Raw genomic sequence first — 26,381 nt, forward strand, 5'->3', positions numbered from 1 at the left:
CACTGTTGTCCCTATCACTTTTCTGAATTGCGAAATTGCGAAATCTTGTTGCATTGTCTGTTTTACTTTGCCCCTACGTCTGCAGTGTGAAAACAAAATCAGAATCGGCCCGGAATTGTAGAACCGTAACTGACCCACCGCATGCATAACTGAAAACCATTAGCTAACTCCTCAATTCTGCCCTTGCTTCGTTCGGAGATCTGTCAGCTTTACGCTCCCTGCGAGACGCCTTATAGTGGCCGTTGCGTAGCTGGATAACTAATAAGGCGAACCACGCACAGCTATCGAGATTCAAATGCGCATACTGTGATATGCGTGACCTTGGATGATGTGGAGAGGAGGAATCGGTGATGCTCTACAGCAGGGCTGAGGCAAGGCGCCAGCAGCCGCGCGACCTTGGCTTAAGAAGTCTGGGCTGTCGTATTCCGCTACCGTTCGCAGCAGCCGCCATCTGCAGTCACGACCTCGCTTATCACCGGCGCCGCGCACAGACCGAAGGCGGTCCCCGCAGCCCGCCTTACGTGCCTCGAGCTCTGAGAACCCACACCGAGCAAAGGACCTGAATCACTTCACCTACGTCATTACCAGAAAGATTGGAAGAGATCTTGGGCTCGCTGGGCGAGCGGGGCACCACATAGAAATTAAATGTCGAAAATGGGGACATGCGGTTCGGACAGTAGTTTTATCAAGTAAACCCGGTGCAACAATTTTTCCCAAGAATGGCGACCGACCAGTCACGATGCGGTAAGGGACGACGAAGACAGTATCTGCGTTTTAGCATTGTCAGTTTACCGTCCGGTAAGTACGGGGATACCGTAATCTCGTGGTCGGCACGTAGCTTTTTATTAGTCTGCGAGACCTCTGTCAGCCATTCTCATCATGTCATGGAGCTTACCGTACGCAATAAGGAACTCGCTCGGCTAAAACGTTTTTGGATCATGGTGCGCCAATCCGGAACGGCAATACCGTAGAGGGAGAAAGGAATGAAGGCATGCGGCTAAATGATAACTTAGCGTGATTAGTTTATAAATTACAGCATTCAGTAAAAATATGCATTTCTGTGAAGCCTGGAGAAACGTTGGATCCAGCGGCATACGGATTTTGTGCGACGTGGTGTGATGCCTGTCTTTCTGATGATTGCCAAATTCATCCTTACTTACGGAAGATATTTGTACTGCATACTTCTGCGCCTTCTGCAATGAGAAATCAAACGCAGGACGAAAAATAGCTGTGAACGCCATGCATTGTGCTCGCTGAAGAAACCAATAACATTTTTTTTTTCAACATTCGTCAGAGGAAGCATTTAACAGCCATCGACAAAGTTCAGTGTAATGTTGCACAAAAGGGGGTCAACTTTTACGCAGTGTCCAACATTATGACGATACGTCAAATTCCTAAGTTTGCTTCCTCACGCATCTTCTCGGGCTTTCTCACAATGGTTGACCTTCGGCTATTGTAAATACTGCGTACGCGGAGTGTTGTCCACGGCTTACCTGCTCCCCGATCTTCGTGCCATCAAAGAGCTTTCGAAATGCGCCACTCAGTTACAAACTGTGGTCCCAGCGCCTTTATTGGTTACGGCAACACCATGCGCGGGGAAAAACATGGTTACGGATGTCCGCATAACGTTGAATTCAAAGTGAAATATGCCGAGCTCATCGCATCCCAGTCGCGTGCACAGAACGTTGTTTTCAGAGGAGAAGTGAAATAAGGCACCCTGTGGCGCTATTCTTATTCGCTCGAATTCTCGAGCACTGTGTAAGAATAACTTAGAATATGATTGTTCTCGACGCGTAATAAGTCGCGCCTCTAGCGGTTATACAATTATGATCGTATCATGTTTTAGTAAAATGTATAACTTTTTTAGCGTGGATGTACATACTTGAATTACTTACATGTAAGCAAAACATGCTTCCATGAATCTGCAAGAGGCTTGTTGCGTGCATGGAAAGAGGTTTTCGCTGTTTGAATGCTTAAACAACTTGTACACCTTCCTAAACTTCTAGATTCCTTGCATTCTCTTTCGTAGCTGAAGCTGATTGTCCCGAGACCATTATGTCCAGTGATACATTTAAAAAAAAAATGCTGAGAAGGTTTGACAGCCCTGCTAAAGTGATCATCTTGATTAGCTGGGCTAGGAAACGTATCTGTTTATTACGTTACGTTCTTCATATCTGAAAGAAGTTGGTGCAAAGGGTCAGGTAAAATAAAAACTACTTGATCTGCTTCTCAGGTGTCTCCAAGCGCAAAGTGAAACTAGTCAGTTAGGAGAGAGAGGTAAACCCAGCAAGCGATGTCCTCGTAAGGTTGCGTTATGCGAAGAAAATGTTGTGTGTATCGGTTTGTTCCTGTTTATGAAAAAAGTCACAATTTCTCCGCACGGGTGAAGCAATGAACGTGATGGCAACAAATTGGAATTTTATGCGAAGTGGTGCCAGAAGGTAACTGCTTTAGCATCCGACCCAGTATAACTCAACAAAACGCTGGCCGACCTTCGTGCCGTCTATCGCTTTTTCAACGCAATCTGAGCAGGGCACAGAACGTAAAAAAAGTGTCCTGCTGTTAAGGTCGGCGGGCCTCCCTCGAGAAGAAAAGCGCGAGGGCGCGCTCTGCAGTTTTGCACGAAAGGTTGAGCTCTGCTCGAAGCAACACCATTGCCGCTGGTGCTGGAGTCGAAATGCGACACTGCGCCTCCGTGCCCCAGGAAGGGCCGCGACGCCGATTTTTCCCGAATACGGAGAAGTGGGGCCTCGGACCGCAGCGCGATGTGTCTCCGGCTGACAGGACGTCTGCGCTCGGTTTAGCGCCAACTGCCCAGACCCATGCTCTGGGGCGAGGGGGGAAGCCTGGCCTGCGGCCGCCGTTCGACACCGCTGGTGGTCATCGAGCAGCGAGACGAAGGACTCGCCGCATCCCGCATGCTGGAGGCATGTTTTCCACGAAGAGACGGCGCCGCAAGAACAATACGCGTGCGTGTGTGTATGTGCGTGTGTTGGGGGCGGTGTCAGCGAAGTGACCCGTGGAATTCGTGACCTGATTGGCAAGAAACGTTGTCCCCTATTTTCCTAGGTCTGGCATCTAGGGACTGCGAAGTGTATAAAAGACGCTATCGAATGCATGAGAGAGAGAGATCTGGAACCAACTCTAAATCTGTAAACATGTAAATAAACCTCTTGTACCCTTCATCGGCTCCTCAGCCCGGTTCCCTTCAAATAGCTCTTCTTGAAGACGAGGTTTGCGACCGCCTGCCTGGACGCGAGGAAACCAGCGCAGTCGGGAGAGCCTCAACAATTCCAACGCTGCTAATCCCTGGCTAGACAGGGCCCTGCGCGCGACCGCGCCCGGCCGCTCGAAGTATACGCAGTTCCTGCCGGAGTCAGGAACTCCTCCTTCTTTCTATTCTTTTTTATTCCCCTTACCTCCTTCCCCCGCGCAAGGTATCCAGCCGGTCTAAGAACTGGCTAACATCTATGTCTTTCCATCTCTTTCTTCCTCTCCTCCCTTCTCCTTTCCTTTTGGACCCACCCCCCCCAACGTTTCTTCCGCGCGACGAAAACGGTCAGCGCGCTTCCTCTCGGCTTGAGCCGCGATCGTCGGCTGCCCTCACAAGCTTTCACTCGCACATAGAACATACGACGCGTGAGGCGGCGTTATCACCCTTGGACTTTATACAGGACCTCACGGCGAGACCGACACCGACGGCGACGAAAAAAATGCGCCTGGAGTGTCCATATAATTGCTATCGCAAGAAAAGTCTTGGGTCCCTTTAGGGAAGGGTTTGAACGGACTGAGCAAGAAATTACCTTATCATGCGGGGTAGCATATTTCAACCAAACTGTTGAATGTGCGAATGAAACGTTTAAATGATCTCCCTACAACTCAAGGAATGTAATCTCTGATCACTTCGATCGCGCACCAGATTTCGCGGTCACTTGGCCGAGGTTGCAGAATCCTTACACATGAATTATTACGGGTGGTATTTTGTCACTTTACCGTCGACTGCCCCTCTGAGAAGTGTGGGGGACGACAGAATCTCCAAGCAACCATGAGCCGTCTTCGCCTGTAAGACAATACATATGTACAATCGGCGTCAAACGTTTAGCGAAGGTCTGAGAAATCTTTGCATTTCCCAACATTTTGTGACTGTATTCGATTTCAGTACACAGTACATGTTGTTAACGTGTTTTAGAAGATGCCATTTATCTAAATTCGAAGGTGCCTGCCGAAGCAGCGCGAATATTCGGCTTTTTCTTGTATTTCGTGGTCCCTTTGGTGCTCACTGTACACACACTCTGTGTTGTATACGTTCGCACGTGCCAGCTGCTGCATCTCTCTTTAATTTAAAGAGCGGAACATTACGTGCCAAAACTATGATGTTACCGTGAGGCATGCCGTAACGGGAGGCTCTTGATTAAATTTTACCACCTGGGTTTACTCAGCATGCACCTAAAGCGAAGTATATACAAGGGCTCTTTTGCATTTCACTCCAAGCGAACTGCGGCCGCCGTGGCTGGGAGTCGAACCCGCGCCCTCGGGCTTAGCAGCGCCACACCATAGCAGCTAAGGTATAGCCCCGCGGGTATATGGGGGAATCTTTAGTGCAGTGCTATTCTTGCTTTTGTGTCTGTCTTATAAGCAAGATTTATTTTGCGCGAACGAAAAGTCGGTGTGATCGCGTTCGCTCGTGTTTCTTTTTTGTGCCATCCCACGCAAGACTTTTGCGACACTTATGCGCAAACACATCGCGAATCATCACAAACCACGAACCAATTGTTCTTGTGTATAGCCACGAGGATTTGCGAAAGCCTATTCTTTCCATCTTAAATGGCCAATACACCAGCGTGCGACACTACGGTGTCTTAAAAACTGTGAAATGTATACCTGTTATGCACTTGCCATCAATACAACGTATACAATGCATGTCTTACAGACTACAAAAAGCAGAGTAGACGGCAGAACATTTTCTGAAACGAAAATTATTGGACCCTGGCTACATCCGCCGATGGCGAAGAAGGTTACCTGTGCTCTATGCACCCCCGTTTTTGAAGAACATTATCCCCAGTGACCGACTGTGATCCTTCTGTACGTCCTTTCGTCTGTTCGTACAGTGGTCACTCTCTTCATATTTTCTTCTGTCTCTTCTTCACTCCCTTACTTTCAGTGTCGGGTAGCAAACAGGGCGTTCGTCGCCTTGACGTGCCTTTCCTCTTCCTTCTTGCTTATTCTCTCTATCTATACCCCAACACCAGTTTAACCCCTGTAGAAGGGTGTGGTATTTTGATGTGTAATTAGCTTTTCTTAGCTTGTTCCACAGTTTCTTGCTGTTGATCTTGCCCTCATCTTCCAAACCTCATCCATTCTCCTCTCTCACTGATGAAGCGCACACGATGACGCGTATACGCTTCCGCAAAACATTAAAAAAAAAGTGTGGGTGTGATTCTTGAAGCAGCGACGCCTGTAACCCTGCGCCTCACAGCTTACGCTGTAAAAATAAAGAATGTAATGATACAAAATGCAAGAATCAGCTACGTGAGTAAGCGAAAGCGGGTGGCGACTGGCTTCCACGACCTATTTATGGATTTGCTATTTAAGCGACAGCAGTTTAAAAAAATCCGGCAGATCCCACGCACTGTGGGAATCGATGTAATGCGAAGCAGCCAGCAAAGAGCTGCATTCATCGCTTTGTTTATTTTTGAGCCAAATGAAATCATTCATGCCATAGCATCTAGTTCAACATATATCGCATGTTTACCATGCACGCGTGCATGCACAATAGTATACACCATGCCAATGAAACGTATATTCTGGTGTATACACTGCATGACCGGTCATTTATGTTCATCACGCACTCCGTCATGCCATACAATTTTTGGTGTATATCCAGTTATCTAAACGGCCGGAAGCGCACCATAACAGTGTTATGTAAATCATACCGTACAGACATGCATAACATAATTCGCATGTTAGGACCTGTCATTTATGTTCGTCATACAGTCACATCGCACAATACCAATTTTGGTGTATATCAAACGAGCGAAGTGACCGTGAGTCCACCATGAGCGTGGCATGTAAATCATGCTGTAAATGATATGCATATCATAATTTTCAAGTTACCACCTGTCATATATGTTTGTCATACAGTCACGTTGCGCAATACCAATTTTGGTGTATATCAAGCGAGCGAAACGGCAGCGAGCGCATCATGAGTGTGGCATGTAAATCATGTCGCACATGCCTGTCACGATTTTCATGTTACCACCTCTCATTTACGTTCGTCATACAGGCGCGTCGCGCAATACCAATTTTAGCGTATATCAAGCTAGTGAAACGTCCGCGAATGCACCATGAGCGTGGCATGTAAATCATGACAAGCATGTCATGATTTTCATGTTACCACCTAATGTTCATGTTTTTGATACAGTCACATCGCGCAATACCAATTTTGGTGCATATCAATCTGGCGAAACGGCCGCGAGCGCACCATGAGCATGCCATGTAAATGATGTTCTACATGACACGCATGTCATGATTTTCATGTTACCACCTCTAATTTACGTTCGTCATACAGTCGCGTCGTGCAATACAAATTTTTGGTGTATATCAAGCCCGCGAAACGGCCGCGAATGCACCATGAGCGTGGCATGTAAATCATGACACACATGACATGCATGTCATGGTTTTCATGTTACCACCTGTTATTCATGTTCTCCATACAGTCACATCGCGCAATACCAATTTTGGTGTATATCAACCTAGCGAAACGGCCGCGAGTGCGTCATGAGCGTGGCATGTAAATTATGTCGTGCATGACACGCGTGTCATCATTTTCATGTTACTACCTCTAATTTACGTTTGTCATACAGTCTCGTCGCGCAATACCAATTTTGGTGTATATCAAGCCTGCGAAACGGCCGCGAATGTAGCATGAGCGTGGCATGTAAATCATGATATACATGACATGCATGTCATGGTTTTCATGTTACCACCTCTAATTTACGTTCGTCATACAGTCGCGTCGTGCAATACCAATTTTGGTGTATATCAAGGCCGCGAAACGGCCGCGAATGCACCATGAGCGTGGCATGTAAATCATGACATACATGACATGCATATCATGGTTTTCATGTTACCACCTGTTATTCATGTTCTTCATACAGTCACATCGCGCAACACCAATTTTGGTGTATATCAACCTAGCGAAACGGCCGCGAGTGCGTCATGAGCGTGACATGTAAATCATGACGTGCATGACACGCATGTCATGATTTTCATGTTACCACGTGTCAGTTATGTTCGTCATGCCGAAATGTCTCGTCATACCAGTTTTCGTATATATCCATTCATTTACACGGCCGCGAGCGCCCCGAGACCATGTCATGTAAATCATGCCGCACATGACATGCGTGTCATGATTTGCGCGTTAGGACCTGTCATTATGTTCGCCATGAATTCTTGTCACGTCATACCAGTTTTGTATATATGAAATTAACGAAACGGCCGCAAGAGCCCCAAGGCCGTGGAATGAAAATCATGCTGTTCATGACATGCATGTCATGACTTTCATGTTATGACCTGTCATTATGTTCGTAATATGTTCATGTTATTCCATACTAATTTTGGTATACATCCGATTAACGAAACGGCCAGGAGAGCACAAAGTCGTAGGCGGCTAGATAGATAGATAGATAGATAGATAGATAGATAGATAGATAGATAGATAGATAGATAGATAGATAGATAGATAGATAGATAGATAGATAGATAGATAGATAGATAGATAGATAGATAGATAGATAGATAGATAGATAGATACGCTCAAACTCGCAGGAGTTCGCTAAGAAATGCTTCGCATTTAATAAAGGCTGAAACTAAGTTTGGCGTTTCAGTACTTGCTTCTGCACCACCGTCATGTCATCACTACTGTAGTATTACCAGGTCAGGTAATCTATACAGCTTCTTCACCATCTCTAGATGACCAGAAAAAACAAAACTGTGCCCGGAGTAGTTTGTAGAAGATAGCGCTTTCGACCACCGCGGTGTACGTTGCCTCAAGCGAAACTGCGTGAATGCGAAATCATACCCCTGCCCGTACCATCAGGCGATAGAAATGCAACTGGGTGGTTGCAAGTGCACTGTTCTCTATTCATACTTAATATTATGGAATGATATAGGGAAAACATGTGCTGTAGTCGGCTGCAAGAACAGCGTCTGTCATAACAAAGAATGAAATGTGTCTTTATGCCAAGTTCATGGATCGCTTACACCAGGATCGCCCGTGTTGCCGGCCTTTGCATGCCCGGCTTTCCTGAAGGACCAAGAAATGCGCTCATCCGCCAGCATAATATCGGTAACGTTCAAATAACAACCCCCAGAATCTCGGCAAGAGGGAACGAATACCGCTAGCATGTCCAGTCACCAAGGGAGTTGCCGTTAGTATAAGTATGTATCTCGTCGCGCGTGAGCGCGGAACCGCGATTTTAGACTTTAGCGCCACATTTTTTTTCTATTTGTAAAGTCACTTGCTCTTATAGCCGACAACAAACATCACTATGCCCTGTTTCTATCTGTTAATTATAATGATGGCAGTGTTCTGTGGCGCTTGGGCCAAATATGACCAACTTGGGCGTCAAGCGACTATATGTACATGAATACAAAATCCGGTTATGTACTGCCGCGAACGAGAGAAGCGTGCATGACCTTCAGTACTAATTGGCCTTTAAAGTGCGCTGAGGAATCCTGACACAGTGAAAAATATTCGGGTAGCTTGATGAGTATACCACAGTTGTGAAGTGGTCCAACGCAGCAGCGCGGCGCACTACTCGCTCACTCGAAGTGAATCCTGAGTGACTGAGTCAGTTGTGCCGAATAACTAACCGCAATGACAGTATCAGGACTGCGACCCACAGAGTAAGCGAGTGAGAAGTGGCAATGCGCTTAATACCTATAGGGGTTCTTATCTGAAACATGAACACAACAAGCCGTGCGTGCGAACCTGTCCCTCGTTTGGATCGCTCCGCGCGCTATCGGAATGTCGGTCACTCGTAGCAGCCCTAACAGTCAGAGCTGTGACCCCTATCCCGCGGTTCGCATTGAGTCGCGACCGCGGCGGGTTTCAGGCCAGTGGGGACAGAGACAAGTCTTTCAACTGTGGTGTTTATTCGCTTGCGGCCTGAATGTCCAACGAGACGGAATGTACAACGAGACTGAATGTCCAATAGTGGACATTCAGTCTCGTTGGACATTTCGTCTCGTTGGACATTCCGTCTCGGTTGGACATTCAGTCTCGTTGGACATACAGTCTCGTTGGACATTCCGTCTCGGTTGGACATTCAGTCTCGTTAGACATACAGTCTCGTTGGACATTCAGTCTCAGTTGGACATTCCGTCTCGTTGGACATTCCGTCCCGGTCACAAATTTCACTTTTCCGTTTCGTTCCAACACATCCCATATTTACTGTGAAAATTTTCCGAATGTGCCCTAACATTTGCGACGTGCGTGAAATTCGTTTCGTCGTGATAGGACGTGGCACTGAGACTGCGTATTACGCACGGCAAGAATATATATATATATATATATATATATATATATATATATATATATATATATATATATATATATATATATATATATATATATTATAGAGAACTAACAGACAATAACGCCAAGGAAAGTACAGGGGGTGTTCAACATATATACCCCAGAAAGTGGACGGGAGGATGACCGCCGCCGTAGCTCAGTGGTAGAGCATCGGACGCGTTATTCGAAGGTCGCAGGTTCGGTCCCTGCCGGCGGCAAGTCATCTTTTCGTCCACTTTACTTTCTCACATTTACATTCTAAATACTACAGATAACACCCCTGTACTTTCCTTGGCGTTATTGTCTGTTAGTTCTCTATAATATTGTGTCTAACAAAAGATAAACGAGCCTTTGAAAACTCATAGCTTTCCTTCATATATATATATATATATATATATATATATATAGAGAGAGAGAGAGAGGAGAGAGAAAGCTCAAAGACACGAGGGAATAAAATAATAAACAAGACGCAAAAAAGAAGTATTTAAAAATAAGAAAAAAAATATTTAAAGAGCTCCTTTTGCACCGTTTGCTCGTGTTCATATAACTTGATGCCTTTTTCACAAATCGAGTTGAAAGATTGCGCTTTTCATGCTTTTGTTATGTGCGTCCTCCCTAAAAAATATGTACCTGTAACTTTACCACAGTTTAACAATTATGCAAAACCAATAACCCGGTACCTCAGCTTGTTGAGTAATCGATTAGCATCAGTTTTTTCTCGGTAATCCGTTAGTTTTTTTTAAAAGGTAATTGTAATCACTGACGCTCTTTCACTGTAATGCGTACAAGTGTGTTCCCGACCCAGTTTTTTTTTTTCACTTGAGCTTCACAGCACTAATATCGACATCATTGGAAGAGTAATAGAAAAGCTCGTGTTCAGGCCGGTTCTGAAAAGTCCTCAAATGATTTTAAACATCATAAAAACGGTTTTATCCTCGCCAACGATTACCTGTATGCTATGTGTTGTAATGAAAAATTATTCACGCGAAGCACTTTGCAAAACGCGAGCAAGATTGGCTACTTCGGCAATAAGCTCAGAAAAAATGAGCAGTTCGAAGCGGATGGCCTGATGCTCTCTTGACTGGCCCGGTGCAGCGGAGGTGTAGGTCACCGCTCATTGCACGTCACTCTAATGTGGTGTGACGACACTGAAACTTTCGTTACGCTTCCTACACAGTGACGTCGGTGTCAGTCGCGCTAGCGATGGGTCTCGATTGCGAGAATGAGCGTTTTTACAGACTTTGGAAGTGAATTAAAATATATTCTAAACGTTTGCTGCGTGCAATACTTCGTGCTGAGCGTCCTTGCTTACAGAGAAAGCCTACAGCAGGCTTTTTATAGCCTCAGAATTTGGTGACATCACCTCTTTAAAGGCATGGTCTTTCCTAGACCGGCCTGCAGTTCTCTTGTAGCCGGAATGCCATGACATGTTTCCATCAAGTTAGTCAAAACTAAAGCTGATATCCCACACTCAGCATGCTTCATAATAATTTCGTGGTTCTGGCGCGTAAAACCCAAGAATTTACTTTTAAAGGAAAATTACCTCCCTGGCTTCTTCGACCCGCATTCTTTAAGAGGAAAGAAGAATTGTTCTAGGGGCTCGAAGAAAGCCAACAATCAAGCCAAGGAAAGCATAGGTACGTTATTTGTTGATCGTTTTAACTGTAGTATAATGAATATGACCTAAATTGAAAGGACTTAAATGGGACGAAAAAGCACACTTTCTTTCGGTGGGATTCGAACCCACAACTTTCGCATTACGCGTCTGATGCTCTAACAATTAAGCTACGACGGAGGGCGCTCCCTCGTCCACTTTGTTGGGTATTTACGTGAGCTTGATCCCTGGGAGTGTTAGCAAGCGCAAATCGTCGCCGTAATTATAAGGTTGCGGGTTCGGATCCCATCGATGGAAAGGGTGTTTTTCGTCTACTTGGATTCCTTTGCATATGGGTTATAATTATTACATCGCATTTAAATAAAGCAACAAATAATGTCCCCAATGTTTTATTTGGCTTAATTGGCTGTTGGTTTTCTAACAAATAACTGAGTCTCTCGAACTATTCTTCTTTCGCACTTTCATAGCAAGGGATTCGTTCTGCCTCGTGACGCTTTCTGGCAAAAATAGCGTTTCACACTCGCCGCCTTAGCTACGAGTGGCGCTGGTAACACTCTCAGGGATTAAACGCAGGTAGATACCGTACAGAGTGGACGAGGGAGCGCCCTCTCTCGTAATCCTTTAAGGGGCTGTGATGTCCGATTTATGACAAAGATAAACAGGAACAGCAAAGTATGCAAACAACCAAAATAAAGCATTAAAGTAACATATTCAATATACACATGAAAACTAAAAATACAAAATAGAAATAAAACTAACAAAACTTGAAATTATGGTAAATGCAGTAAAGCGAATACGGAAACAAAAATACGATGCCCGACGCCACAGACAGTCAATATTGCAAAACACACACAAAAATGCGATCTTCCGTTAGGCTATCTTAACCCAATGAATAAGTTGCCTGAGAAATTTCAAACGAGGACACGTTTATCTCTTCTAAATTGGACATTCCGTCTCGTTGGACATTCAGTCTCGTTGGACATTCCGTCTCGATTGTACATTCCGTCTCGTTGGACATTCCGTCTCGTTGTACATTCCGTCTCGGTTGGACATTCAGTCTCGTTGGACATTCAGTCTCGATGGACATTCCGTCTCGGTTGGACATTCCGTCTCGTTGGACATTCAGTCTCGCCGGTCACGTGACCCATTGGACATTCAGTCTCGTGTACATTCCGTCTCGTTGGACATTCAGGCTCTGAATCGTGTTTATTCACCTCAGATACATATATGCCCATTGCAACGAATAGAGTAGCACATAAAGTTAACAGAACACCTCAGCGGCGAAGTGTTCCGCACTACTGGGGAAAACAACCGTTAACAAATAGCAAGCACACGTCGAGGGAATGATAAATGCTCATCTCATCTCGCGTGGCTTTTGCACTCCGGTCCGGGGCAGTAGTTCGCACTCCATGGCCGGAGCGCTGCAGGGGTTGATGGCGGAGGCGGTGCTCACGGCTTGGGTCCGATGTGGTCAGTCACACGTCCCAACACCGAAGACCCCCGAGGCCCCCGAGAAAGCGACGCGCGTTCCTCGGGTTCGAGAAGAGGAATCTCCCCCCGAAAGGGGAAGGAGGGAACGGGGCGTCTCGGCTGCAGAATGAGCGCAGTGCGCGAAGGGCAGCGGGGGTGGCAAAATGCCCCCGTCCAACCAACCCCCATCGCCGCTGCGCGCGTAAAGATATCATGAGCCGAGGCGCCGCGTTGAAGACACTGGGTTGCGCGTGCAACCCCACATCCCCCCCTCCTTAATTTAACCATTTAGCCACAAAAGAGGACCGCCATCACCAGGGGCTTACTAAGAGGGGGCAAGCGACTCCACCAGGAACACGGCGACGTCCCGTGTCGATGGGGGAGCCGCACGGAGACGCAGATCACCGCACCGTCACCGCTGAGTGATGTTACTGGACAGACATGACAGTTGATGGGGGCGCGTCAGGAAACCAGGCAGCTCGGACCGGGTACGCCTCGTGGTGGTTCGCTCGTGGTGGAATGGTTCTTTTTTCTTTTTTTTTTGGGGGGGGGAAGATTTCTCCGTGTCCCGCGCCTCCGCTGCTCTGGGACTATCGGCACGCATAGCAGCAAATAAGGCCCCGACCCCACTTGTTTCTCAGTTGGGGCCCGCTCTGCTCCGCGGCCTCGTCCTCTCGATTCTCCTGGTCTTTGCTTCCCCCGCTCTTTGTTCTCTCTCTTGCTCTTTTCTTCTAAGGCGTTTGGAGGCGAAATTCCCTCAACACCTGCGGCTATCCGGGTGCAGCCCCTTTGCGCAGCGGGAATACAATGCTCGGCCGCGGTGCACTCCGAAGTTCGGTCGCGGGGTCCGCAGCTCTTCGTCGGGCTGTGCGGTGGTTCCGTGAATTCTTCTCCACCGAGATGATTCGGGACCAGAAACTGTTTTGCTGTTTTTCATTTCGCCTTGACCTTGGGTGTGCTACAGGCTTTGGTGTCGCCGCTCTCTGCTGTGGCACGGCCGCTGGATGAAAAAGCGTCCGTGGCTGTGGAATGCGTGCGTTGAAGTAGCGGCCTTTGAGGCATCTGCCAGCGAAAACGGTCATTTCGGCTTGGCTATTGTTGAAATGCTGCCGATGGGTGATCTGCGACTCGAACAATAAGTTAGCCCCTCTCTTACTCTCCGAAAGAGAAGCGCGTGCTCGCTCTCGAAGGCTGCATGCTAGATATCAGAGGATCCGATACGGACCGGACAGAGTTAGTTCTGCCGAGATCGAAGTTGTAACGTCGCACTCAGCTCGTACGTCGAGCCGTGCCTTCGGATGCTGCTGCCTGCGGGCGGGGTGGGGGGGGTGGGGGGGGGGAACCGTTTCCCTCGGGCCACTCGTTCCCTCTGTGATAGTGGGGTTTGAGATCACAGACAGGCACCGGTCCGCCGATCGGTCTTAGCGTCAAGTCCGTCATCTTGTACGCGAGAGAAGAGACAGTCTCCCCTACCCGGTACGGTACTATCCACTTCGGTGCCAGAGAAGTTGAGTACTTCTTGCTGGCATCGCTTAGGACATGATAGCGCTTCAACACCAGGTCGCCCACTTTTTACTGAACGTCCTGATGAGAGCGTTCATACTGCGCTTTCTTCTCTGCACGAGCAGTGCTCAGGTTCCGTCGCGCTTTGCACAAGCCTTCGTCACCTTCGCACGCAGTCCAGCTGCATAATCAGCGCGTGCTGACGAAGCAACCAGTGCCATGCTGCATTCCTGTAGAATATATGTCTACGGCATTGGCAGCTCCCTTCAAAGATTGAGGGTGATGGGGGTAAAGCCAGTCGAGCGTGTTCACAGTAGCCCTGAAAGAAATTGTGCGACCCCGCAATTTCAACGAGCATGTGCTTGATGTTGCGGTTCGCACGTTCAATGAGATTTGCCTGAGCACATTACGTGGTCGTTCTTCTGCACTTAATGCCGAAGGCTACGCAGGAGTGTACGAAGATTTCGACAGAGAATCAGGACGAATTGTCCGTTATAAACTGCTTTGGATATTCGAATCACGTGAACACCTCAATGAGCTTATGCGCGAGTGTGCCGTGCCAACGTGCGGTAAATCACCGCTTTCAAGGACTCATGTGTATCCTTCTCCGCGGGGATTTATCGTAGCAAGGAGTGGTCAGTTCTCAGCGGGTAGGAATCGAAAGTAGGAAGAAACGCGCTCACAGCGTTGCTGCTTCAGAGCGCCGCGCACTAACAGCAATACCAGCTGCGTCAACGTGCGCCGCGGCCGCGCCGCCGGGCCCCCGGAGCCCATCAAAGACTTAAAAAAGTATTTACAAAAGAGATCCTGCCGCTGTGCCTCTGACAACTCCCTTCCGCTAAACAAGCTTTCCACTAAACTGACGCAGTCCAAGTGGTTAGCGCTCTCGTCCTGCGAAGGTGGCTCGTCCGCCATTCGTTTCGGACCGTCGAGAATAGAGAGTTTTATACGGTACGCAAATACGGTAAGGCAGTACGGTAGCGTTCCTCCTTCCCGCTGGTCTGTGCTTTTTGCCGCTCCCCGTCCCAGTGACAATGCGTACCCCATACGGCAGGTGTCTCGTTACCAATGCGTGGGCTGACAAGCACATAAGCCGTGACAACCCCGCAGTAATTTTGAAAAAGCTTTTGTGGTGTTTGGGTGCCTTCACCGGCAAAAGGTCGACGACCTGGAAAGGAGGAGCGGTACCGTCATACGGTAGCGCATTTGCGTACCGTATTTCCGTAACTAGCTAAAACTCTCTAATGAATAGTAATGTTACCCCTCTTGATAACACTGAGCGTCGCAGCAGTTACGTTGCTCTCAGGCTCGGCGTCGGGCAAGGTGAGTTCAGTAGTAATGTTACTCTTCTCACAGACAACGAGCGTACGCGTAAGTGCGTCCGCTACACTTTTCTTTCCGCTTCTGCAGCGAAAAGTAAGTCGTATCGCTGCAGGAGGGCTGCCCATCGCGCTAGCCAGCCGCTCATACCCCTGCTCTGTGCTACTTCTACTCCCTTTGGCTAAAGTTCGCCGTAGGAATCGAATCTGCAGTAGCCGTTACCGCATCCTCGAACTGTTGCTTATTGGCAGCATCCGTGACAGCAATTGCAACGGCTGTAAGTCGGCCCTGTATGCTGCCATGGTTCGTTTATGTGGTGTCAGTCACGCGCACAAACTGACTCGCTCTGACCCGCCGCTGGTTCTTATCTGAAACATGAACACAACAAGCCACGCGTGCGAACCTGTCCCTCGTTTGGATCGCTCCGCGCAGGGGCGTAGCCAGACATTTTTTTCGGAGGGGTTCAACCATAGTTTATGTATGTTCGTGCGCGCATTTGTATGTGTGCGTGTAAAGGGGTATTCAGACGGGGGGATTGCGGATCACGTGACCGTGACGTCACGGATTAGCGTGTGGGCGTGACCCCCCCCCCCCCCGCGCCTCCTCAGGGGAGACGGGGACCTTTTCCCCGGAAGGACAAACGATCCCCCGGCGGTGTGGGATATGGCGGAATTTCGGGCTCTTGTTTGGCCACATTGTTGCACTTGCTCCTGCAGAGAGCGGCAGCGGGTGTACGGTCTGCAGCCGCATGGTCGTCTGCAGCTCGTCGTGAGCAGCCCGTCAAACGGGTGGTGCAAGCCACCAGGTATTCCAGTAACACTGGTCTCCCCCTCCGTTCGCCTCGTCCGTGTGAGTGGGGGGCATTTGTGGAGACTTCTCCTCGCGAGCTGACGTCACTAGGCTCCGCCTTTATCCCCCGAGCATTTCTCCCCCGTCTGAGTACCCCTTAATGTACGCAAGCAAAACTGAAAAATTTCGGGGAGGGGGGTTTGAACCCCCCCCCCCCCCGCCATAGCTACGCCTCTGGCTCCGCGCGCTATCGGAGTGTCGGTCACTCTCGCTATAGTACCACGTAGCAGCCCTAAATGGGTATTTAGACGGGGGAGAAATGCTCGGGGGAGACGGGCCGGCCCGGGGGATTGCGGATCACGTGACCGCGTCGTCACGGATAAGCGAGTGGGCGTGACCCCCCCGCGCCTCCTCGGGGGAGACGGGGACCTTTTCCCCGAAAGGACAAGCGATCCCCCGGCGGTGGGGGATATAGCAAAAATTCAGGCTCTTGTTTGGCCACATTGTTGCACTTGCTCCTGCAGAGAGCGGCAGCGGGTGTCGAGGCACACGTAGAGGTAATTATAACTGTTCATCTCACCTCGCATGGCTTTTGCACTGCGGTCCGTGGTGGTAGTTCGCACTCCATGGCCGGAGCGCTGCAGGGGTTGATGGCGGCGGCGGTGCTCACGGCTTCGGTCCGATGTGGTCAGTCAAACCTCCCGATACCGAAGACCCCGAGGCCCCCAAGGAAGCGGCGCGCGTTCCTCGGGTTGAGAGGAGGAATCTCCCACAAAAGGGGGAAGGAGGGAGCGGGGAGTCTCGGCTGCAGAATGAGCGCAGTGCGCGAAGGGTTGCGCGTGCAACCCCACATACCTTAATATGGTAATACAGCTGCGAACAATTAGACGAAAAGTAAAACGATCGGATATACTGACTGCACTGAGCCGTGGGCTATTTTTGTGACGGAAGTTACAGTGAGAGACCAACAGCCGAGATGGACAGACATGGGGCAAACGTATTTTGGCTGTGCGGACAAAGTTTGGCCAGCATTTGGTGCGCGCGGAACAAGTGACGTCAGTTCGCTTCGGTGACGGGAGCGAGTTGATATAGAAATGCGTCAGTCTTGTTTATCGGTATATATCATCGTCGTCGACCGAAAACCAGTCTTCGAGAATAGTCAACTGGTGAACAATTTACTGGTCTGTACAAGACTTTATCTCTTTCTGTCTTATGTTTTTTTTTTTTTTTTAATGTTTGATTTTCATTAGTCCAGCGTGCGCTGCGGTGTACCGTATCTGTAGGTTTTGTAGTATAGCCCTATATAGTCCGTGTAACCATAACGCAGTTCAGGTAACATGTATACTTACAGGTCGAAGACCACGCATTCGGTTGCAACAACTTTTCCTTTCGTATTCTCTCGTGTACAACGCATTTTCAATACCCGCCACGCAGGGGCGTAGGCAGAAATTTTCTTCGGGGGAGGGGGGGGGGAACACCTCCTTGATCTGTAGTGGGGCCGGGCAGGCAGATGTGGTCGAGTGTCATTTTCTACTCTGTATGCTATGGAAAAAAAATTTCATGGGGGGGGGGGGGGGGGGGGCGCACGGGCCCGGTGTACCTCCCCCTGGCTACGCCATTGCCGCCACGGTGGTTTAGTGGTTATGCTGCTCGAGTGCTGACCCGAAGGTCGCGGGATCGAATCCCGGCCGCGGCGGCCGGATTTTCGATGGAGGCGAAAATACTTGAGGCCCGCGTACTTATATTTAGGCTCACATTAAAGAACCTCAGGGGGTCGAAATTTCCGGAGCCCTCCACTATTCATAACCATGTCGTGTTTTTGGGGCGTTAAACCCCAACAGTTATTATTAACGTATTTTCAAGCTCTTGTGTTATTTTCTGTCCCTCTCTCTCTCTCTCTCTCTCTCTCTCTATTTGCGCATTTCGTTTTCCTTATCTGGTTTAGGCCTGGCGTGATAATCAAATGAGTTTCTTTTCGCTCATGAGTGAGATGTCCGCCTTCAATTGAGCATATCAATTTACCACGACACCGCCACACTGTCGAACCAAACAAATTGGACGAAAGAAGGGTTCATGAAGGGCTCGTTTTTCTGATAGTTGGACACAATCTTAATGAAAACCAACAGACAATAAAGCCAGTTAACGTACAGGGGACGTTTTTTGTAGTATTTTAACTGTATTGTAGTAATTATGATATAAATGTGAACAAGTGGACCAAAAGACAACTTGCCGTCGGTAGGGACCGAACCTACAACCTTCGGATAACACGTCCGATGCTCTCCGATGCTGTTGTGATGTGAATTGTGCTAGCCTGGACATTGTTTTCTGGAGATAGCAGTGTATGTTGTGTTGCCACTCAGGCTGTTAATGTTTTTTCTTCAAATAGCTACACGTTAAATAAAATATCGTTACTGTGGAGGCATTTTTCCTTTGATATTCGATATTCGATTAGATATTCGAAGGTGGATATTCGTATTGGATTCGTATTCGAAAAGTTTGAGATTCGCACACCCCTAGTAAAGATGTCTTTATTGCTTAACTCCGTTTTTCTTTTTTTATTGGTGCAAACTCATATAAAGGTGCATGCCATTCTCGTATATGCGTATGTATAACTTTATAGTGCCTCTAAGGCGACACTTACATTTACGCACTTGAAGATGTTCACTTGCCAGTGTTAGGTATGCTTAAGTAGCAGCAGTCATCGTTCAGCAATTGGTTAACAGTGTTTGATTGCACAAGCACAAAACGGCACGGACGAAGGCAGTCGGAGAGCCTCCTTGTGGCCGATCCTTTTGGGTGCCGTTTAAATGATCGGCGCAAGAGAGAGACTCATTGTCCCGAGAAGCAGCGTTGCCAGATTGGAAAGGGGCTTCGACACCAACCCTAGACCAAAATTTCACCAGATTTCACCAACACTTTAAAATGGCGACTGTGACGTCATTTTTTTTTTCTTTTTAGCGTTTTACTTTGCAAAAGCCCTGCCCCGGAGAAAATATTTCTGTTGTTTACAACTATTTTATTACAAAAAAAGAGTGATTTTATTATTTCTGCACTTTTTACTTGTCACTGTCACTACTTACTACATAACAAAAAGATTTTCGGAGCGTCGCCTGAAGACCAGCCGACTCGGCAACGTTCTGTGCATTATTGACTGAATCCTTTGTGTGTCCTGCAGCAGCAGTTAGCTTCAGCCATGCATTCGTTTCAAGTACCCTTGTAGGACCCGAAACTGTCGCTTTTCTATGCATTTTCTTATGTTTATTTCGCGAAAGGACTGTGTATCGGCAGGCAAACTTCTGGGCAGCGAAAATAGCGGTTCGTATTCAAATTTGAATACGAACGAGGCGCCGCGGGGTGAAATACGAGAACGGAAGAAAAATAATAATATATAAAAATAGAAGAACCAGGACGGAGTGAGCAGGGATATCTTCTCGAAGAAAGGTCCACCCAAGCATGTTAAAAAAGATGCTGGAATGGAAAAGCCGAACGATAAAACGTCAGCTAAGAAAAAGTAGCAAGTCAGCTGTCACATGTGCTCTTAGTTTAAAATAAATTAGCTTACCCTTACCCACGGTGTAAGATATATACTCCACATATATCTTACACCATGCCTTTACCTCTCGTTTTCTCTTCGCAGTGTTCACAAACAGACTTCAGTTATTTAGCCCTGTTTACTGTTTTTATCCACTTAGCACGTGTTAAGAAAACAAGAGGTAAAGACAAGGTTGGTTTTGAATACGGACCTTCGATGGCTAATTGTTCCGGACAGATACTTCCCAACGTGCCTCTGTGTTAGTGGCTTCCTTATCAAAGTCTTGGCAAGCAGACCATCACATACTCATTCGGATATATTACTTTCCTCGGTATAGTAACGGACCAATGACTAACCTAGCATTAACGTCACCACAACAAGGGCATGTTCTAATCGGACATCACACGAGAAGGCTGTGTTTTTCAGGTAAAGTATGTCCAAACGCTGGCTTCACATTCGCTCCTATGAAGCTTCGACTGCTTCCACTCTAGAATTTTTTTAACCTCCTTAGAGCCCGTCCCCTTCTAGAGGCATAAAGGTGGATATGCGTAAACAAGGAGGAGAAAATAACTTTAATAAAGACAAGAGGAACGAGCGGAGAGGGCCACGGTGGTGTTCCAGGCCCGTGAACTGTCCCGCGACCTTCGCCACACAATCGGCCTGCTCGGCCGGCTTTGGCTTGAAGGTTTGGGAGATTTGAGTGCTAAAGAAACTGGCGCTACCCGTGGGATGTGGATGAAGGGCCAACAAGTCGTCGGCAACAACGCGGAGTGAATACGAATAATTCTAGTGACAAGCCATTCCTCAACATTTTTCACCACTTTTCACCAGATTTTGTCTGGTGTAGCTGTGCTGGCACCTCAACACCAGCAGCCCCCAATTTTCACCAGATTTTCCCAATCTGGTGCCGTATTTCACCATATGGCAACGCTGCCGAGAAGGCCGGACGGTAGAAGGACGTACCCCGGAAGAGGGTGCACGGGCGAGGGGCGCACGTGGCGCGCTCCACGTGTCCGCGAGGTGGTGCGCGCAGCAGCGTGGGGGGCGGCAGGAGGAGGAGTCTCTCCCGAGGGGGAGCGCCCTATGGCGGCGGCACCGCCCGCGCCAGTCCCGCTCGGACTGCCGGGCTGTAGCGTGCGTCGCCTCCAGTCGCTCTGCCGGTGTGGTGGCACAGCGGATTAGAAGTGGCAGGAGCGGCCGTGCGGCGGCGTGTGCGAACGAGGACCCGTGTCCGTCGACCTCAACGGTGGAGCCCGCGCTCTGCTACGCGCCGGCGGCGGCTCCGTGGACCTTGCCGGAGCGCGTGCGCGAGCCCCTCAGCGTGCAAGTGTGCCACGATCAGGGCCGGTGGACACCGTGGGAAGCTGTGCTGTTTCCCCGACGGGCCGAGCTGCCGTTAGCGGCCGCGGGCCGCGACGGCGCCGAGCGGCCCCGGAGCGGCAGCGCGGTGCTGCGCGCCGAGCGCCGCCGCACTTCGCCCAGCGCCACGGCGAGCGCCGGCGAGCACGGCGCCGAGACGCTCGACCTGTCGCCTGCCGCCAGCGGGGCCGGCCGCAAGCGCGACGTGAACGGCGCCGCCGTCATGGCCGTGGCCCGCGCAGCCGGACAACCGCCGCCGGCGTCGAGTCCCGTGTACGCCGGACGCTTCTCCGTCGCCAGGTGAGGGCGCCTCGCTGTCCACCAAGTCGGAGCAAAAGCTCAACTTTTGCTCCCGCTTGGTTCCCCGCCGCGCGCACGTGCCGCCCGCGGTCGTGCATTGACGCGCGTAAAGTTCGCGAGGTTGCATGGCCGCGGGACTGCTGTCGGCGCGCGCGCACGCTGTCTATGTCAATGTAACTGTATTGTGCACGCTTTTAACAACCACGTGGGTGCCTGTCATCGAATCGGAGGGAAAACCTAGCGGACACCTCGTAAAAGCACGATTTTTATTTTCAAGTATCCTGTCGTATATGTATCTCCTGCGTGTAAGAAACAGCTAGAAAACGTGCGATAACTAGGTAATGTAACTGACAGTGGATATGAAATCATGCTAATTTACTCTACACAATGTATAAGTTATCTGGGGGTTTTGCAAACCCAGAATTTGCTAGCGCGAACCGACGGACGTACTGAACAACGTAACCAGGGAGTGTGGTTTCGGGTGCTCAAAACCGTTTGGGTGCGCAAAATCGAAAAAAATAACACCTTATTAAGCATGATTCTTACGGCGCGAAAGGTACACGGCGATGCACAGGGCAAAGGCTGACCTGTCTCGGTTTCGTGTAATCAGAAACGATGTTCCGAATACCTGCAACCAACTAGCACACATTTGTATATTGATCCCCATGATTCACGCTCCTTTGGCGACACTTCCGTCCACAGGCTCTGATTGATGATACCTCAGCTGTGTCATCGTGGACTTCCATCTTATTTGGAGGGGACAGCACGATACTAAGACACCATATCCACGTTTTTTTCCCTTTGACATGCGCAATCCATCACGCGGTACACCGTTCGGTTGCTACAAAAACATTCCGTGAACTTCGTTAGTCTCAGCATCGTGGAAAAAGGCGCTTGGTGGACACAGCCTTATATGTGGTCTCATATTCGCGTTCCCTTCCATTGTAAGTCACGAACAGGTGCGCAGCCAGGTAAGTATTGTGGCCCCCCTCGCCAAGAAAATAAGTTCTACGAGCTCATATATGCACCTTCGGTTAGACTATTCAGAGCCACCACAAATAAGGTGATACGTTCATGTGCATTTAGCGCCGATCTGTACAAAGAGAGCAAAGCCCGCCTTGATATTGTCGCCGGGAAATTGTTGTTAAAGAAGCCAGATCTCAAGACCGACTTGGCTGCCTACGAACCTATAGATTTTTCATGTCGCTTAGCGATTTTAAACGAAGGCCGCTTAACCATGGCAAGTGGATCCACTACACGCGAAACTTGAATTCACTCCCGTGATCTAAGTGATTTCCTGCACGCACGTCATCCGCGATATAAAACGCGTTTGTAACGGCATTTGTGCGTAGCGTGATGCAGACGTCGCTGTTTATATCTGCAAAGTCGGTTATCTTCTCAATAACAAAGGGCATATAGGGGTGGCAGTTTAGGAGTGTAGGTTATTTATGTTGGGTAGGTTGTCGCGCTGACAAGAAAAATAAAAAAGGGGGGGGGGAAGACGCAGGGTGCGTTAAATGCTGCATCTTCGCTTTCCCTCTTGTCTGTATAAGCATGAAGAACCCTTCTGCATCTGAAGCGCCAAGAACATTGACCTGCTCGAGGTTGGTCTCGCCTTAGCAAAACTTTTTCTTGGGAAAGTTGGTGCTTCTCACTCACTCACTTGGAAAACATCATCGCAAGGCCACGAAAGCCCTCTTGTGCTTCTTGAGGACCACCGGACTTCACGAGCGCCTGCGAACTAACAGCGCGAGTTCGTGTTGTGTAGTTTCAAGCTAGCTGTTCATCCATCTCTTTCTTCTCTACCTTTTCCTTTCTATTATTCCCCCACCCCAAGTGTATAGGGTAGCCAACCGAGCCAAAGCTTGGTTAAGCTTTCCTCTTCGTCTCTCTCTCCCTCTAGTGCGCTAAACAGATGCACGCAATGGAGAATCAAACAGACACACACATCGCTGCGTGTATTCCACCCTTGCGTGTGTCTTTTTGCGCCCTTAAATCACGGTCTCATCTATGAGTAGGCAGGAACGTATATCCAACATGACGTCAACCACCTCTCAAGGTATGGACGAAGGGCTCAGTTTGCTTCTTTCCCCTTATGCCGTCTCGTCCAGGTGGGGCAAAGCACATCAAAGAAAAAGAAAATGCTATGAGCAGTCCTCAGACACATGGAACTCCCGAACAGATGCATCGGCAAAGCAGCTCTACCACGAAATATCTAGAAGGCACGTGTCTCGAGACAGAGTTGCTTATATAGTGCAACTTTCTTTAAATTCTATATTTTCACGTTGTCCTGTCGTATTCATTTGCTATAGTGAGGAGAACGCGTACGGTGGCTTGAAACGTGAAAAAGAGACGTCCGTCCGGTCCTTCGCTTTTGTGTATAGATACCCCTGTCACACGGGCACCCGTGAACTCCGTTTAACTCCCTCGTCCTTTCCTCGAGGGAGATGGGGTTCATGTCACACGGTCACCATTTCGCTGAGGAAGTTAAATGGAGCTTTTGGTGGAGGGGGTTCGGTAATGACCATTTCGGCTCGATGGAGTACTCTCGTTCCCAGCCAGCTACTGTTACGCTGAAAACCGCACTAGCAAAATCGTCCTAATGAGCTCAATTATAATTTTAAAAACTATGCTCTTTTTTGCGTAGAATTTCACGGCCCGTAGTGTAAGTTTTAGTTGTATTTTTTCGGACATCAGCGCTTGTACTCTCCACACCAACGCCTCGCCAAGCCGCTGTAAAGCGTCGCGCGATATTTGTTTCTGCACGTGTGAGGCGCACGCACAAGCACTGTGACAGCAATGGTGATTCCGAGCACTTCATCAACACACAAAAACACGTTTTTGTTGCTTTAAAGGCGACTGCACAGGCAAAAAATTGGGCGTTTCGACGAGCGCAGCAGCGCTGTTTCTGCCCCATGCGGCAACCGTCGAAAGCTTGCCCCGAGCCGTGTAGCACGGCCACAACTCCATTCTCGTAATGCTCCATCAGGTAGTTAAATGCCGAACGGAGTGAAATGGAGTTCAGTGGTCATTCATACGAAAGCCCGTTGCACCTTCAACGGAAACCATTGCCGTTCCAAGTGACGCCTACCTCTTCTAAACGCTGCAGCGCTAAAGAAGGAAAGAGTTTATGGAACGTGCATGTCTGGATGCCATCCATATGGCTAAGCTTTCCTTCACCTGTGCCTTGACGACAGCCTGTGGGATTCAACTAAGGTGCTTTACGTTTCCAGGCATGAGTGATTCTGAAAGCGTGCCTATACGCATTACGGCAGGGTTATCAAACGCTCTCGTTTCACGGCGTCACTTCAAGGCACATTATTACGATACCTATGCACCCCTGCAATCGACGCCCTCTATCATTCAACGGGCATTAAAGCATAAAAGCCTTCCGCAATAGCGTCGCTCGAGCCTTATTCATTGGTATCTTTGGCTTCGTGTGCTTAGCTGAAGAGATGCTGACTGCTCTTCGCTATTTTCGCAAACGCACGACGGGGACTGAGCTCTCGTGCGGCTATTTAGAATCTCGCAACGAAGACACGCATATGCGCATCAGTGCGAACACTGCAGGGGCAGTTATTCAGTGTGCACCGCTGCACAATCTCCTTTGCGTGACCGCACACAAAGACGGCTGCTGCCCGCGCCACTCCAACCTGTTCGACCAGAGTATTAGCACCGCGTCGCCAGACGGGAAATACTGCGGCGTCACGTAGTAAAAGAAATCGATGCTGTTGTATGCTCTTTCGAGAAATGCAACAAGCCGTGTCACTTGTGGCCAACCCCACGGATGTATACATGATGTGCTGTACTCGCGAAGGAAACTGAAATGTATACACGCACCAAAAAAGTGGCCGGAAAGAACATGAGAAAGGGCCCAAACCGACGTCTTTCTTTCGAAAACTCCTCGTATGGCGCTAGTTCCTTTATATGGAGCGCTCAAAAGCAGTGGGCATTGCCGCTTCACTGATATTATACAAATCCATAGCATCGGTGGTTAACGCGTGGCACGGTGTATCATAGGAGGTCATCGTATGCAATTATTCGGTTTTTCAGGAAGGAACCAAAACCGCTAATAGTATTTATACATGATAAACAGAGGGGCGCTATAATACTTGCTTTTTACTTACTGATACTTAATACTTTTTACTTTACTGAGTATGTATACGAGCAGGCATTGCCGACGCCATCGTACGCTGTGCCAAAGCCGGCGCACCAATGTCAGAGAAAAAGAAGAAAGGCGCAGTGAACAGCAACTGTGAGGCATTTCCCCGCGAATCTGTTACTTTCCCACGAATCCGTCACTCTTGTAACTGTTGCACCATTTTTTTGCATGCCATTCTCGGACAGACTACTTTTGCGGCCTTTGCGGGCCTCAGTCAGTCCGCTGCCGCTTTCGAGCGTTTTTTTCTTTGCAAATAGCGATAGTTATGCCAATTAGTTCAGCAACCCTCTCCTCCCTATACTGAGCATCATCCTGCATGGCCGGCAACGTACAAGCCCATTTCATAGCTTCTAACGACTGAACGCCGCAGTATGTGGGCATGGTGTAATGGACCCAATTTAGTTTGGCACCTATACCAGTATAATCGCTAAACAGCCCTGGAATCTATAAAGGATCGTACAGCAACATTTAGTCGTATAATCTTTAGGGGTGTGCGAATGTTCGAGTTTCGTATTCGAATCGAATAGTTCCTAATCGAATAATTCGATTCGACTTTCGAATAGCTAGTATTCGAAGTTTCGAATAATTCGACAGGACGAGTATCTAAAACGCGACAAAGGCCAATGGTACAACTTGGTCAGGGTGGGGTGGCTAAAACTAATGCTAACGTCGCCGTTCGTTAAACTTTCACCTATACATCCTGGTTCAAAAGCGAGCGCATGTTGATCTTGAAGGAGATTATGTCATTTCCGCA

At 48.7% G+C, this 26,381-nt stretch overlaps 1 protein-coding gene and 1 long non-coding RNA gene across 2 annotated transcripts in view; one reads left to right on the top strand and one right to left on the bottom strand.

Annotated features, from left to right (window-relative positions):
• The window catches only part of LOC125756359 (uncharacterized), a 277,981-nt gene that overhangs the window by 72,185 nt on the left and 179,415 nt on the right, over positions 1-26,381 (bottom strand). The gene's annotated exons all lie outside the window — the stretch shown is intronic.
• Positions 20,859-26,381, top strand: part of LOC119376262 (BTB/POZ domain-containing protein Tiwaz) — a 127,800-nt gene continuing 122,277 nt past the window's right edge. Inside the window, exon 1 of the mRNA XM_037646170.2 lies at positions 20,859-21,465. Coding sequence (XP_037502098.1) covers positions 21,389-21,465 — 77 coding nt within the window. The 5' untranslated portion in view covers positions 20,859-21,388. The remainder of the gene's footprint in view (positions 21,466-26,381) is intronic.

Source organism: Rhipicephalus sanguineus, chromosome 1, assembly GCF_013339695.2.
Source record: "Rhipicephalus sanguineus isolate Rsan-2018 chromosome 1, BIME_Rsan_1.4, whole genome shotgun sequence".
Classification (NCBI taxonomy): domain Eukaryota; kingdom Metazoa; phylum Arthropoda; class Arachnida; order Ixodida; family Ixodidae; genus Rhipicephalus; species Rhipicephalus sanguineus.